We start from the raw sequence: 15,444 nt of genomic DNA, 5'->3' as shown, positions 1-15,444 counted from the left end.
TTCAGAAAGCCTACAGAGGGCATCCCACTGGGCAAAGACAAAAGGAAATCTATCTTTTTCCAGACTCAACTCCCATAGGTTCAAGGGTATAGGAGATTAAAGGATAAAAACCCCAGTGATCTTCTCCTTCACCCCGTGTTAAGTCCCAAAGGACATTCAAAGAGAGCTGTTGGCCCTAAGACACTAAGAATAGATCTGAATGTTAACGTTCGTTTTCTGAATTTTAAAATGTGGTAAATATTCTACAGGACTCTGAAAGTTTGTGTAACAGAATTAATTCAGTCAGTATATTTAGATATCTTATGGATAAACAACCACACACACACACAAGAACAAAAACAAAAACAAAACACACACAAAAACTCTTGATTCTCTCATATTTTCAATTGCACTATTTTTTAAATTAAAATAGTTATTTTCCACCAAAGTAAGCATCAGAAACATCTTAGGGCTTTAAAAATATTTTAACCTACTTATAAGCTATCCAAACGTACTGAATAAAAATCAAAATCTCAAAGGTTGAGTTATGGACATGTGTATTTTTTCAAAGTTCCACCAATATTACTTATGTACCCCTGGCTATGGTTCTTTGAAACAAATGTCCTTGAAGGTGCTGTAATATTCTGTAAGTTTTGCTTTTTGGCAGAAAGACAAAAGGTGATCTGACAAAAGGTGTCCATATGGACAACAAGGGCCAATGAATACTCAAGGGTGTTATTTTGTGATGTATTTCGTAGCAAACTCTTAGGCTATGCTGAGAGGGTGCTTTTAAAATACACTCTTTTGTGTTTGCTTCAAGGTCTTTTTACTCAGCTCTGCCTGCATGATATGCTCTCACCTACATATATCCTTGCATCTAAGTGACAGGAAGCATAGTTTCCATTGTACACTGAGAAAGTGAGAGAGGAACATAGAAAGGCAATGGCTAAGACATGTTTTGCATAAAAAGCCTTTTATAAATCTTGCTTGAAAGCAAGAAAAATTTTAATCAGTGCTTTCTACTGACTGGGAGAGTAGGCTCTGGGCAGAAGTCTGTGAGAGAGGTGGAGACCAACTTCAGCCTTATCCTACCTCTGGTTTCAAACACAACTCCTCTCTTTCCCTCCTCCCTTCCCCAACTCCCTGGGTCATCATGGAAAGGATCTCAGTTAAATTAGAAATTACTTGACAAGAACCCTGACACTGATCCCTCTCAGTACCCCTTGAACAATGAATTTGTAGCTGTTGTTGAAGAACCATGCCTCCTTTTATCCTTTTGGGTTAAGGAAGTAAGTTGTTCACAAAATAACTTTCCAAATCAACTGTGAAAGTGGAAAATTGGTAAACAAATAAAAATGCAAATGTCTGGACTCATCCCCTGAGATTCTACTTCAGTGGGTCTGACATAAGGCGCAGGCACAGCAAGATAAATATCAAAACCATATCCTTTATCTAAGCGAAGGATGTTTCGGGTAAGAAGAGATGAGAATTGTTGGCAGAAAAGCTTTCTTCTCAAATCCTCCTATGAAAGCAAGTGGATTCTCAACCCTCATCGGAAGCCGTGAATGTACTAATTACATTCCAAATGCAAAAAGGAAACCTTGAATTGCAGTTGCCATACAATCCAGAATAACTTTCATCACCTCTGTGCAATAAAACAAATGTTTTCCCAGACCCAATTACTTACACCTACCATATTTAAGTTTTGCGGATCAAATCCACTCAGAGTAAATAGGAAGTTGCTGCAAATACGACGGAATAGCTTTCGATTGCACACTTTGGTGGCAATGAATTGGTCAAACAATGTATGAGGGTGGAACATTTTGTCACCAAACAACACCTACAAGATAATTTAAAACACCATCAAATCTTACAGGCGTGAATATCAAAAGTGGAGAAAGAGATAGTTCAAAGAAGGACTGCACAGTATTAGGTGACATCTGCTCAGTGTTGGTCCTTAGTGAAATCATGAGGCTTGTTATTAGCTTTGTAATCCTTCCAATGCCCCTCTTAATGGCTTTTCCCAAAAACCTTTAATTGGGGTGGTTTTTAGAATGCCCCTTGAGAAACTAGTTCCCACAGGAAATTAGTAAGACTTTAGAGTGAGGCATACATGTGTTTCATTCCGGATTCAAACACGTTCTATTCCTTAGGAGAGTTTTAAATTTCTATTATTATGAATTTTCTCATCTATAAAATGGAAAAATTTTCTAATGGGTAGGGCTGTTGTGAAGTTAGTAGGTCATGTTTAAAAGACAATTAGTGCAGTTCCTAGCATCTAGCGCACATGCAAAGTATTATTTAAGTATAAATTAGTGTAATTATTATTACTATCATAATTAGTGACTAATACAGACTTGAGCCATTCCTTCCAGAATCCTTTAATGAATTCTTTCTATAACAAAAGCTTAACCCACATAAATGAATCTTTACTAGTGGAATTTCAGGCAGTGTTGCAAGTGAGTTTCTTTGCTTCACAGCTACTATAAACTTATGCTAAGTTTTATAATCTTAGCATAATAAACTAGATATAAAGGTAAAAAGACATTTTTTAGTTCTTAAAACTTTGGAAACACCCATTTACAGTAAAAATAAACACACATTTCTTCTAGAATTCTTTATTAACCAGAAATTACAACTAAAGAACAGTAATAACTAGCATTTATTCATTTACGATCTAATTCACTTTAAGATCTTTACTCCGTATTTGGGAAAGCCAACTCCAGGTTTCAGAACAGAGAACCAAGAATCCATCATGGTAGATGTCACCTGTTTCTTAACACTGTATTTTAATTGTTGATTATTTTATGAACTGGCTATTTTCTTTCACATGGATTTGTTTTGCCAAGCATGGATTGATAAATAAAGCAAGTTATTGATAAATAAAAAATAAATTTGTTTACCTGTTAAAGTCAGATCCTGCCTTTTACTTTAATTATTTATTTGTGTGACAATCTATTTAAATTGTCACACTTGAAAACATGAAGTAAATGTCAACATTATTTTAAAAGAGAAGCTCATTTTATGAGTGTATGCTGCTACTATTATTAAATTATTATGGGGACATTTACACTGGAAGAATTACAATTTGGCAAGTTTAATTATCTAGGGTATTCTCTAAGTGTCCTAGTGATTGCGATAAAATGAAGAAGAGTCTGGAATCAATCAGATAATATGTACAAGGCTTATTATTACCTTCCAGACCTAAAGAATTGAGAAGTATGGTTTGAACTAGTTTAACATATTGTTGTCCTTCCTTTCCCTTCCCTTTTTCTTCTTCCTCCTGCTCTTCCTTCTGTCTTCTCTCCCTCTCCCTCTCCCTCCTTCCCTTCCTTTTTCCCTGCCTCCCTCCCTCTCTTCCTCTCTTGGACAGGAAGAGGAGTATGAAATCTTGGTACTTCATATATTCCATTAATATTCCATGGAATATCAAATATTCCATTAAATAAAGATTATATCTGACTATACAAGATAATCTCTGTTCTGAAACCTGGAGTTAGCTTTCCCAAATACGGAGTAAATTAGCAGGACATTCTCTGACTCTATTCTACCTCAATATCCTGTGACTCAGCAAAATTACTATGCATTTACTCAAAGGTGAATAATTTCTCCTTTACCCTAAGCTAAAAGAGAGGATATTAATGCAGGCCAGCCAGCAGTATAGCACCCATATACAGAGTAGCAAACATGCCAACTTGTAGATATAATTCCAAGTTGGCTCTGGAGGAGGCATATTTGTCACATAACAGCAGGGAGCCAGGCTCCTTCTAGTAGCTCTTTTGGTGTGTGTGAGAGTTAGAAAAGGCACCCCTCTTTCTGGCAACATGGCCCCACGCCAGGGCATATGGCTTGCCAAGCAGAACATGGGCTGGATTCAGTCCTCAACAACCCACTGAGCTGGTCACCCTTGTTCACTAACTTCTTCAGGTTGGCATTGAAAAAGTGGAAAAAGACTTTTTTTTCCACCTATAAAAAAGACTATTGACCATGGGTTGCCTGGTCAGATCTGGGTTCAAATTCTCGCTCTGCCGTCCATTAGCTGGGTGACTCGGGACAGGCTGCTTAGGCTCTCTGAGCCTCAAGTTCTTCTTTTAAGAAATGGAGACAGTACTAACAATCTTTAATGTTGTAGAGACACGTCAAAAGCAAAGGATCAAAGCAATCTATAGGTCAGAAAGAAAGTAGAATGACAAGAACACAAAGGCATAAACGTCCAGGGGCAAAATGGGAGGTGAGGAAGGGGGAATGGTTGAATGAGTTTCTCAACTTGATGAACTCTACTCATTCTATCAATGTGAAAATTGAGGCTTAGCATGGTTAAATAACTTGTCCAAGGTTACAATAGGCAGGAGGCAGAGGCAGAACGTGAATCCAGTTCTGTCTGACTTAAGTCTTTATGCTTTATACTCAATTCAGTTCAACTCTCATGAATTGAGTTGAATGTAATAGAAATGGAGCAATTGAAAGAACTGGCAGCATCAATGAAAAGGAAGTGCTAATCAGAGAGAGAAGAAAGGTTGTCTCAGTTCAGAAGCTCCCATAAAAAGGGAAGCCTTTCACCAAGCATGCCTGCGAGCATCTGGCTGATGGGAGAGGAGAGGAGAAAGAAAGCCCGTTCCTCAAAAAGTCAAAAATATACCTAAACATTGTCTATCATTTCATTGTCATATCTTACAGATTATTTTTTGTTGCACAACTCTTGTCCAATCCCCAACATCTATCAGCTGATGTGTTAACAATAACTCCATAATGATTCTCCTAATCTTTCACCCTTCTTGATGTCCTTTACCCTCATCTGCTTACATTTGGTTCCCAGGGGAATCTTTCTAAAAAGGGGCATTATGCATGTCATTCCTCTGTGCAAATAATTCCATGCTCCCCAATTACTTATATAATACATTCCAAACTCATTAATTTGGTGCTCAAATCCCTTTATCATCTGCCTCTACATTTCCAACATGATTTCTCTTACTCTCCTTCACAAATACTAATATAAATCTCCAGTAAAGTGAGTTATGTGTGGTTCTCCGTGGCCTGAGCTTCACCACTTCAATGTTGCTCATGTTTCTCTCTTGTTTCAGAAAGCCTTTCTATACCACACTCTATAATGAAATCATATCCTTAAGCTCAAACTAAAATGCCATCTTATCCAAAAAGTCTTTTGTGATTCCAACAGCTAGCAGTATTTTTATTTTCTCTGAGTTTGCCTAGCAATGTTTTTACTCTGTCATTATAATACTGGAATTTCTACTAGGAATTAGTAGGTCATATGTGGCAGTTCTTCTATTGGTACTATAGTTCCTCTATTGGAGTTATAATTTAGAAAGGACAATCATTCTAAAATTACAGATTTGATCAAGCCACTTTTCTATTTAATATTCTTCAATGGCCTCACTTCATTAACAGAGCAAAGTCTAAACTCCTATACATGACACCACTTCCTTCCGTTGTCACCTAATACCTCCTTAGTTGAATCCCATTCTACTCTCACATACACCCCAGTTTTTACTCATACCAACAAGCTGAAAAGTTTCCTTGTAGACAAAGCTGTTTCCTAATGCCAGGGCCTTGAAGTAGTAGCTCCTAGATATCTTTTGGCTGAATTAACTTGAATTGCACCACATCCTACACACGTCAGGGTACGCAGAAGTTTGAAGAGAGCTGTGCAAATGAAGAGGAATGGAAAGATCTCACCATCCCAAAATATCTCTTAATTGTGTGGGAATACTGAAATAATTAAGCAAAAAGTCTGACATTGTTTACTTAATAGTAGGATCAGGCCAGAGTGAAATCTCAATGGTATAAGAGGCCCAAGTACCAACAGGCAATGTAAGCATGTTTTGTTATTTTCAGGTGGTTTTTCTGCTACCTGTCTTTCTGGGATGTATAGATATGAACTTCAATCACCATAGGCTAATTTGCTTAGCTCTCAACAACAAGAATCTTCGGTAAATATTCAGGCTTCTGTCAGAATTGTTTCACCTTCATCTGCTCTCATTGAAATCACTGAACCGGGCAATGACCACCATGGGAGTTATTACCATGGGAGAAGCCCATGTTAAAATACAAGAAGAAAACACACCAACCCATGCAATGCAATTTACCTGGACTAGATAAATGATCAGATTAGTTAGCTGTCAACTAGAGGAGATTAGGGGGCCTAGAGTTTTGCCTGGGTTTTGGGAATTGTCAAAATGACAGCCTGTAAAGTGTCAGGAAATGAAATAAGGTTGGGCATTTAGTGATGGAGGAGGGTACATTCTATAAAACTAATGATAGCAAAAACAATTGTTAACATTTATTAAAGGTTTACAATATGCAAGACATTGTTTTAGAGGATATGCTGTATTAATTTACTTAGTCCTCAGGGTAGCCCTATGAGTAAGAACTATTATTATCCCCACATTACAGATGAAGAGAACTTAAGGTCTTGACCAAATTTACCCAGCTTGCAAATCATAGAAATAAGATTCAAATCCACACCATCTGATTCCATGCTGTGAACTCAACCACTACTGCCCCTAAAAAATTAGGGATCACCAGAAAACTTCAATCTACTAAATTCAACAAACCAATCAATCAAATAAGTTCTATCTGTGGTTGAGGAATGGCGCGGCACACGTTTCTAGACATAGATGAAGAAGTAGGGCAGATTAGCAACAGGGGGAGTTCCCTGAACTCTGCTAATAAGATTGCATACATCATCAGCGAACTTACATGGATATCTTGAATACCTATTATTTTCTCAGAAGTTTGTAAAATGTCATTGGTCTTCTGTTGAAATCAATGGAAATAGAGCTACTTTTAGTTATTTCAGATTAAAACTTGGGAAGTCACATACCTTGACTACTCGCCTGGAAAGGGTTGTTAGTTTTTTCATAGGACTTTGGGTGTATTTAACTGTGACAACTGGAGCCAGTGCAAAAAATATCTTAATCTTTTTAGCCAGTTCTGGGTTTGTAGAAAATGCTATAAAAGCTGAAATGGAAGAAGACAGGAGTTCATAGTTTTCAGATAATTATTTGTTCATTTTAAGTTGTAGTAAATGTAGCCATATTAAAAACAAAACAAAAAACAACATAGAATTATAGCCATTTGTAAAGAAGAATTTCTCAATTTCTCAAGGGTGGAATTGGATAACTCAGAATAAAGTGTTTCCTGTCCCTGGGGAGTGCAAGGAGGGAGGGTTCCAACATCTACTGTGGGGCATGTCTAGGTAAACTCCAAAGCCCATTCCAGCTTGACCATAGTCCTGGTATCAGACAAAATTACAGGAAGCTGTAATTTTGGCTTCCTATTTACTAGCTATGTGACCTCCCCTGTGTGAGTCTTGGTTTTCTCAGTCTGTAAATATGGATGGTAAAATCTTTATAGGATGATTTTTATAAAAGTCAAATGTATGTAAGTTACATGCGTTTACCTTTATAACCTTTGTGTCTATAATCTTTATTAAATATATGAAATGTAAGATGTTACTTGGTAATATCACCATTAGAATGGATTCCTCATTTCAACCATTTGTGTAGCATGGATGATAGTGGTTTCAGATGTTTGCGTCTCAGTCCAATGAGAGAATGTATGTAAGATGTGTGATACAGTACAAGTACAAGTATGTAAAGACCTACTTTACACCAGAATTCTGATTTTAAGAATTAAGATATAGAAAACAGACTGGTGGAAATCCTGTTGATATTGTTGAGGCCTGTAGCCAAAGTGAGAACAGTAAGGGGACAAATGGGCCTCACAACACTGCCAACATAGCCCTACCCACATCTGGCCTACTCCAATGCCTCCCTGGCAACTAAAAGTCATACTGATTGTAGCATATAATCGCTGAGTTTTGTAATCTCTGCTTTCTTTCTAGTGTCCCTCACTAGACTGTGAGATCTTCAAGGAAAGAATGAATACCATATTTATCTCTGCTTCCTCAGCATATAACAGTGTCTGACAAATGTTTGTTGGGGGCACAAATGAATAATTCTTCCTCTTTCAGGCTTATCTATCAACCTCCAAATTTAGTATTGAGGGAAAATTCCCTATTGTCATTCTTATTTTATTTACTGTACAGAAATTAGCCAGAGGAAATGGTTTCCCAACTCAAGCCCCCAAGCTAGAGACTGCACAGAGGAAAGAAATACTGACCCCGTTCCATGAATATGGAAGAAGAGCCCCTGACATTCTCTGATCGTATCTGCCCTGAACACACCTATGGTGGTGCCTTGTGAGTGGCCCACGTAGTAGAGTCGCTTCTGTCCAGTTTTCTCTATGATAAAATTGATTGTGGCTGGAAGGTCATATTTAGCCATCTCATCCAAACTATCAAAAAGAAGTAATAACAAATTAGAAAAGTCATCTCATTGTTAGGCCTAAACACGTTCAGGAAGACATAAATACTTTGATTTTGTTAAATATAAAACTAGTGTCAATATATGATATTAGGCATCTATGCAACTTTTAGGAGTGTCACCTTGATTGCAAGTCAACATTTTTAAGAAACTGAAGTCAGAAAAATTTGATTTGTCAAGGCCTACTGATGCTTTTCTTGCAAGGCTAGTCATATTCACTTAATTCTATAACAGATTTACCAAGCTCCTCTGAAAAGAGCAATTACCTGGAATGCTTATCTTAAAGAGAGAATAATAAAGCAAACAGATTTGCAGACCTCAGCCCAGACTGACTGAATCAGAATTTCCTGGGAAGAGACCCAGTAATCTGCATATTTAACAATGACCTCAGTTACTTCTGATCCTGTGTATAGTTTAAGAAATACTTACCTAGGGAATTTTCTAGTCATTTGCAAGGGTGCAATGGACTATGGCATAGAATTAGGAAATGCCAATGGTTTCCAGAAAGAAGGCAGGCAACGAGGCCAAGGAACACAGGATTTTCATGACCTCCAAGGCATGGTTTTTAGCTCCTATGCCAGTGCATCAGTTTGCTCCTGTGACCGGGTAGGCATGGCTTCTGAAGTAGACAGCACCCTCAGGTGCTGCTGCTGGCAGCGCTGTTGCTTAGCTATTCTGTAATCAGGCTTTCTTCTTACTTCCCCCAGAACATACACACACACACTCACTCACACGCAGACACCAGGAAGGAGGCAGGAGTTCTAAAACAGCCATGCAATAATAATGACAGTTCTTTAGAGCCTGTGAAGAAAGTCTGGGTAGAGAAAGAAAGGTTTGTTTCCTTCTAGTGGATTCCGTTGGGTGCATTTGGACACAAAACAGGAAAAAAATCACAGGTGTTCATACATATGCATGAGGAAAGTACACACTTTATTCATTAATAGGTTTCTCTTTACCTGAAGGCCCAGTATTCTGGTGATTTGGGTGACAATTTAAGGTGTTTTCTGGACCAAGTGTTTCCTCGGCTGTTCCCCAACCACACGTCATAACCACTATCTGCCAGAAGGAAAGCCAAACTGTTGTTGGGCAGGTTGCAAATCCAGTTACTGGCAGATGCAATTAAGCCATGCTGCAAATACACAGCAGGCTTTGGAGCTGCAAAACACAGGCAACAAGAATTTCATATTTGAACTTTCTCAGTGTCTACAAGAAAAATCTCATTCCTGAATTTCTGTAGTGTAAAAGAAAGGTTAAGAGATAAAATTCGATGCCAGGCAAACCTGGGATCCAGTCCCTTCTGAGCTACTTACTTGGGTAAGTTATTTAAGTTCTCTGTCTTGTTTTCTCATTTGTAAGGGATTATATATAATGTATTGTATTATGTAAGAGTGGAAATTAGTTTGCCCTAGTTCAAAATCCCTTCGATATGCATGAACTCCTTTGTGCCTCAGTTAACCTATGTGTATAATGGGAAATAATAATAAATGCTATCTCCTAGGGTATTTATAAGAATTCGATGAGAACTAAAACATGTAAAAGGCTGCCTGGTTGCCAGGCGCGGTGGCTCACGCCTATAATCTCAGCACTTTGGGAAGCTGAGGCGGGCAGATCACGAGGTCAGGAGATCGAGGCCATCCTGGCTAACACAGTGAAACCCCATCTCTACTAAAAAACACAAAAAAAACTAGCCGGGCATGGTGGCGGGCGTTGTAGTCCCAGCTACTCGGGAGGCTGAGGCAGGAAAATGGCGTGAACCCGGGAGGCGGAGCTTGCAGTGAGCCGAGATCGCCACACTGCACTCCAGCCTGGGCGACAGAGCAAGACTCCGTCTCAAAACAAAACAAAAAAAAAGCTGTCTGGCACAGTAAATATATATTAGCTCTATTACTGTTACTTATATTAATAGCATTATATTTTTCAAGACTCATCTGATTAAAAACTTAATTTTTTTTCAAAATAATAAAAACAATAATTAAAATGCCATTTGTTGAATGCTCATTGAATGTCAAGCACTATGCTAAGTTTTATAGGCACTGCTTCATTTCATTTGAATTGTTAGAAAGCAAAAAACAAGGTTGTAAGTAGAAATTTACAATTTAAAATTGTTAATATGATACAAAAATCCTATTCCCAATGTAAAATAGGAACATTTCAACTAAAAAAGAGAAATGAAAAAGAAAGAAGTGAGAAAGTGTGGAAAAAGAGAGAAGAGAGGGAAGAAGTGACTAGGCTTTTCCTGTGCTTTATAAGTGGTTTGTGATGCTGTGTTGGTATCTCAGGACTCTACCTCAGGTCACTTTTGGAACTAGAGTGGCTTCCTGAGAGTGAGTAAGTTGTACTCTCAGAGAGCCTTCAGCCATCGGGACCAAGGAACTAAGAGTCTATGTCCATTTTTCCACCTTTTGGAATAGAGGGAAAGAAGAGGTGTTACTAACTCTGCCAAAGTTAAGTACCATTAAATAGTCAAGTACCATCAGGCCTCTTTGATCTGAGTCTGAGACAAATCACAGGGATCTCAGATTAGAAAGAGAGTTTCTCATTGTACAGCTTTTTGTCTCATGAATTTTGGCAGCTACGTGATAGAAATGACAAGAGAAAAGTTTGGAGAGACTTCAAAGTTCTCTTGAGTATTTACAAAGTTATTTGTAATTATGGAGTTATTTTGGGAAATAATTGGCTCTGTAAAGCCAGCAACACCATTATATCTTCCTCTCTTTTTAGAAATCTAGAGTTTTTCTTTAAATAAATAGTCTTTCTGATATTGAGAAGTTTTGTTATTCGACATGTCAAAGTATAAAATGAACTAAGAAGAGAGAGAAGTAAGCAAGAGCAAATAGTTTCTGGGAAATGAATTGCTCTTTCCCCCCCACCCCCCTACAGATGGCCACCTGCATTGCGGGGAGCTAGAATTGGCTCTTTAATGAAGTTTAAGCACAGAACTGATAGGAACTAATAGGGTCTTTTTTGCAGAGATTCCTGAGGATACCTGAGGCTCTATTTTAGAAAAAAAAAAATAGAATTGTTTTTTCAGTTGGAGGTAAGGGCAAGAAGTGTACCCTAGGCAGCAAACTATCCCTGTAGGGTGCGCTGAGAGCTAGGGCTGAGCGTCAGATGGGTCTCCAGTTGCCCATGCTCCCCTGCACAGCTGCCTCCCCAGCAGGATGTGGGACAGCCACAGGAAGGGTAAGCTAAGAAGTGCTGCCGTGGACATTCACTTCGGCAGGACATCAGAGGACTCGGATACCAGCTTCCCATTGCAGGGGTCAATCTTCTTCACAACCATGGCCCTGCAGGAGCTGGTGCGGCTGAAAGAGCCGGAGTCCCCGCCACAGTCAAAGCTGGACTGGAAGGAGTCCAGGCCATAGCTGAGGGCAGAGCTTGTGAGGCCGAGCCCAGCCCACCTGGGTAGCCACTGCTGGTCCTCCTATGCATACACCTGCTCTGCGTCCCAGACTCCAGCGGGCTCTCCTCGCCCTCCAGCAGCTTCCTGTAGGTGGCGCTCTCGATGCCCAAGGCCAGCTTGACATTCATCAGCTCCAGGTTCCGGTGAAGCTACGGCGCCCTCTCCTGTTTGGTCCGCTATAGGGCGGCCTCCAGCTCTGCAGGCTCAGCGTTGAGTCCTTAATGGCGGACTCCCCACGCTGCTCTGCGTTCTCTGGCCTTTGAGGCCTTCAGTCTCATCCTGGAGCCGGCTGATGTTTCGGTTCACCTGGAAGATCCTCTTCCTGCGACACAGCTCATTCTCAGCCTTCCAAGCCAAGGCCTGCAGCGCCTCATACTCGACCTGGTGGTGCATGCTCTCGGCCTTGGCCCAGCTGCGGCTGGCGATCTCCTGGTACTGGGCGGAGACCTCGAGATGATGCCATCCATGTCCAGGACTAGGCTATTGTCCAGGGATAGGACCAGAGATGTGGCCGAGATCTGGGACTGCAGCTCACGGATCTTCTCTTCTCCTGGGGCAGCCCTTTTAGGCGAGACTACTTATTCTACGTTGTTCATGTAAGCTTTAACCACATACTTCTTGATGAGGAAAATTCATTCTCCATCTCTATATGCTTGTTGATCTCATCGTGGTACTTACTCTTGAAGTCCTCCACCAGCCCCTGCATGTTGTCAAGCTCCACCTCCACCTTCAGCTTCTGGTCCCATATGTCCAGCTGCGGCAGAAATTTGTTGATGCAGCTCTCCATGTTGTCCACGTTCTCCCAGCTGTCTTCTGCTGCTGCAGGCTCCACATGGTCTCCAGCATCTTGTTCTGCTGCTCCAGGAACCACACTTTGTCAATGAAGGAGGCAAACTTGTTCAGGGTCTTGATCTGCTTCTTCTCCTGGGTGTTCACAGCATGGATGTTGGGATCCACCTCCACCTTTAGGGAGCTCAGCAGACTCTGGGTCACAGTGAAAATTGTGATGCCTCCCATATCACCAGCCCCAGCATAGACCTCACCCAGACCCATGCTGGTGCCCAGGCCACCCAGAAAGCTGCTACCTACCTGGAAGAAGCTTGAGGATCTGATACAAGCACTGGGTATGCTCCTGTACCAGCAGCTGCTGAAGGCGGAGTTCTGGGTCACCCTGATGGACATGGTGGAGGCTGGAGTGAAGGCAGGTAGGCTAAACTAGATGGTGATTTGACAAGCTGAGATGCTTTTGCTAGATGGGAGCTAATAGGGTAATATTTACTTTAAACCATGAAATCACACAGACTTGGGTCCAGAACTGACTACAAATAGTTTAATACCAGTGAGAAGGCATTGTAGTAGTTGAAAACATTATATCCAAACCTGGATTTGAATGATTATTGAAGCTGAAAGTTGTCAGATTAGAGAGAAATTTAGAATGCAAAATTGATAGATGGCGATGATAGTTTGCATGTAGAAGGTGAGGGAGAGTTGGTATCAAGAATAACCCCTAGATTTCTGATTTTCAAAATGGGACAGAGGTATCACTAGGGTAAGAAAACGATGTGTTTTTGTGTTTGCTTGGTAGGAAGACAAAGTCGTGAAGAAAAGGAGTGACCAGATAAACAGTGTATATAAAAGTGACTTAAAACTTCAAAGTTACACAAATTAAACAGAGAGGTGGGGGGCGATAATTTTTCTCCTTTAATGGAAAGGACTGCTAAGAATTTCAGAACAAAAACTGCTTGACTTCTCCCAGGACATCTAAGTACCTCTGCTTTAAGTATTTTTCCTTTCATAACAAAATAAATAATACCTGTCCTCCCTGGGCATCCTCTTCCATGTGGAATCCTATAAATTCCAAGGATATAACCATCTTTTGTTGTAACATCATACTCTTCATAAGGATAACCCCAGTAAGAAATAATCTGGCTCTAAAAAGAGGAAAGGAAATATATACCTTCATGTTATAATCTCTTAATTTTTACACATGAATTACAACATAGTACTTTATTTGTCTGTTTGTTTGTTTGTTTGAGACGGGTCTCACTGTGTTCCGTGGGCTGGAGTGCAGTGGTGTGATCTTGGCTCACTGCAGCCTTTGCCTCCTCGGCTCAAGCTATCCTCCCACCTCAGTCTTCCAAGTAGCTGGAACTACAGGCACCTGCCCCAATGCCCAGCTACATTTTTTGTATGTTTTTGTAGAGATGGGGTTTCACCATGTTGCCCAGGCTGGTCTTAAACTCCTCAGCTCAAGGCATTCGTTCCCCTGCCTTAGCCTCCCAAAGTGCTAGGATTATAGGTGTGAGCCTCCCTGCCTGGCCACAATGTAGTACTTTAAATTGCACCTACTGTTTATCACTCTATGTGCCGTGACGGCATGTAATATTCCTATGAGGATAATTTAAGAGGGATTTCTAGGAGTTTTGCCTAGAAACCTGTGTCCTGCTCAGGACACAGGATTTCTGGTTTTGCCTGCTGGCCTGGTATTATTAAGGCACCCTAGTTTGCTTTGATGAAAATTATATGGTCATCTAATGAGGGAAACCACAGGGAATTGTGGAGTACCCTGTGGCTAATAATAAGTGATCTATTACCAAACAGACTTGAAAGAAGAGGGGAGGAAGCAGTTACTGGAAGCCCGAAGGAGAAAGTTAAGCTGAGATAACCAAATTGAGGAAGACAGCTTGTCTAAGTTGACTTCACAGGGAGGAAGCCAGGGCAATAAAAAATCAAACCTTACTTGCCTATTTCTTTCCATCTCCTGCTCACCATTTCCATTGGCTGAATTGAACTGAAAACCAAAAGTCAAGGGAGCTTGTTGACCTGTCCTTACAGTTCAGCCTCTTGGGCAGAGAGAAAGGTGTTAAACAACAGAGAGTGAGCCTAGAGGGGTCAGAAAAGATACCCCACCTGCAGATATACAAAGAAGAGGGGAATTAGTGATTACTGGTATCTTCTGCGTAGAGGTTTACATTCCTTGTCTCATTAACCTTATAAGAGGCCTTTGAGATGGAATTCTACCATTTACAGTTGAGAAAACTTATGTTCAGGTAGATTAACAATTTATCCAAGATTATATACCAGGAAGAGATAAAAAGATTAATGCTAAAGTAAGTTTAACTCCAAAGCTTATGCCTTAATCAAAGGATTATGCATTTTCCCAAGTCAGACACAGAGATGCATGTATAAATTGTGGGCTACACAGAGCAGTGGTGAAGAGCCCAGGCTCTGGAGACAGACTGTGACATTGTGAGGATTATATGTAATATGTGTAGAACAATGCCTAACATAAATGCTTTATAGATGATTGTTCTTATCATTATAGAAGGATTAAAAGCTAAAAATCCCTCATGCTAGAGAGAGAAAAATTATGTGAGTTCAACAGTGTGGTAGGAGATCAAGGGTACTTGCTGGATACTTTGGAGAGAGGAACAAGAAGAGATACTAATGAAAAAAAAACTTTGGCAGTTTCGTTCTTTTTATGGTTCTAATACAACTTGTGTATGGTACAGGACAGCAATTGTGCGCCGTTTATATAGGAGAATGGAGTATATTATCTGAATGAATCCTGTAGTAGATATTTGTCATTTGGCCTTTTTTTCTTTGCCTAACACTATTCCATTCCACTTCTGATATGAATTCCTGAATGTTAAAATACTTTGGTAATAAACAACAGAAACCAACACTGGCTTATGAAACCAAAAAAGCGTGTTGGGA

General features: G+C 40.0%; 1 protein-coding gene across 2 annotated transcripts in view; it reads right to left on the bottom strand.

The window, feature by feature from the left end:
• LIPK (lipase family member K) overlaps nt 1-15,444 on the bottom strand; it is a 47,566-nt gene that overhangs the window by 13,333 nt on the left and 18,789 nt on the right. Inside the window, exons 3-7 of one of the 2 annotated variants that reach the window (XM_004049744.4) lie at nt 13,541-13,658; nt 9,281-9,479; nt 8,186-8,295; nt 6,821-6,957; nt 1,673-1,819 (exon numbers count right to left, since the gene is read on the bottom strand). In XM_004049744.4, coding sequence (XP_004049792.1) covers nt 1,673-1,819; nt 6,821-6,957; nt 8,186-8,295; nt 9,281-9,479; nt 13,541-13,658 — 711 coding nt within the window. The remainder of the gene's footprint in view (nt 1-1,672; nt 1,820-6,820; nt 6,958-8,185; nt 8,296-9,280; nt 9,480-13,540; nt 13,659-15,444) is intronic. The other variant, XM_063710296.1, reaches the window with a different exon arrangement.

The sequence above is a fragment of the Gorilla gorilla genome, chromosome 8, assembly GCF_029281585.2.
Source record: "Gorilla gorilla gorilla isolate KB3781 chromosome 8, NHGRI_mGorGor1-v2.1_pri, whole genome shotgun sequence".
In the NCBI taxonomy this organism is placed as follows: Eukaryota; Metazoa; Chordata; class Mammalia; order Primates; family Hominidae; genus Gorilla; species Gorilla gorilla.
Note: the sequence above shows the minus strand (reverse complement) of the source record. Positions and strands in the feature narration are given on the sequence as shown.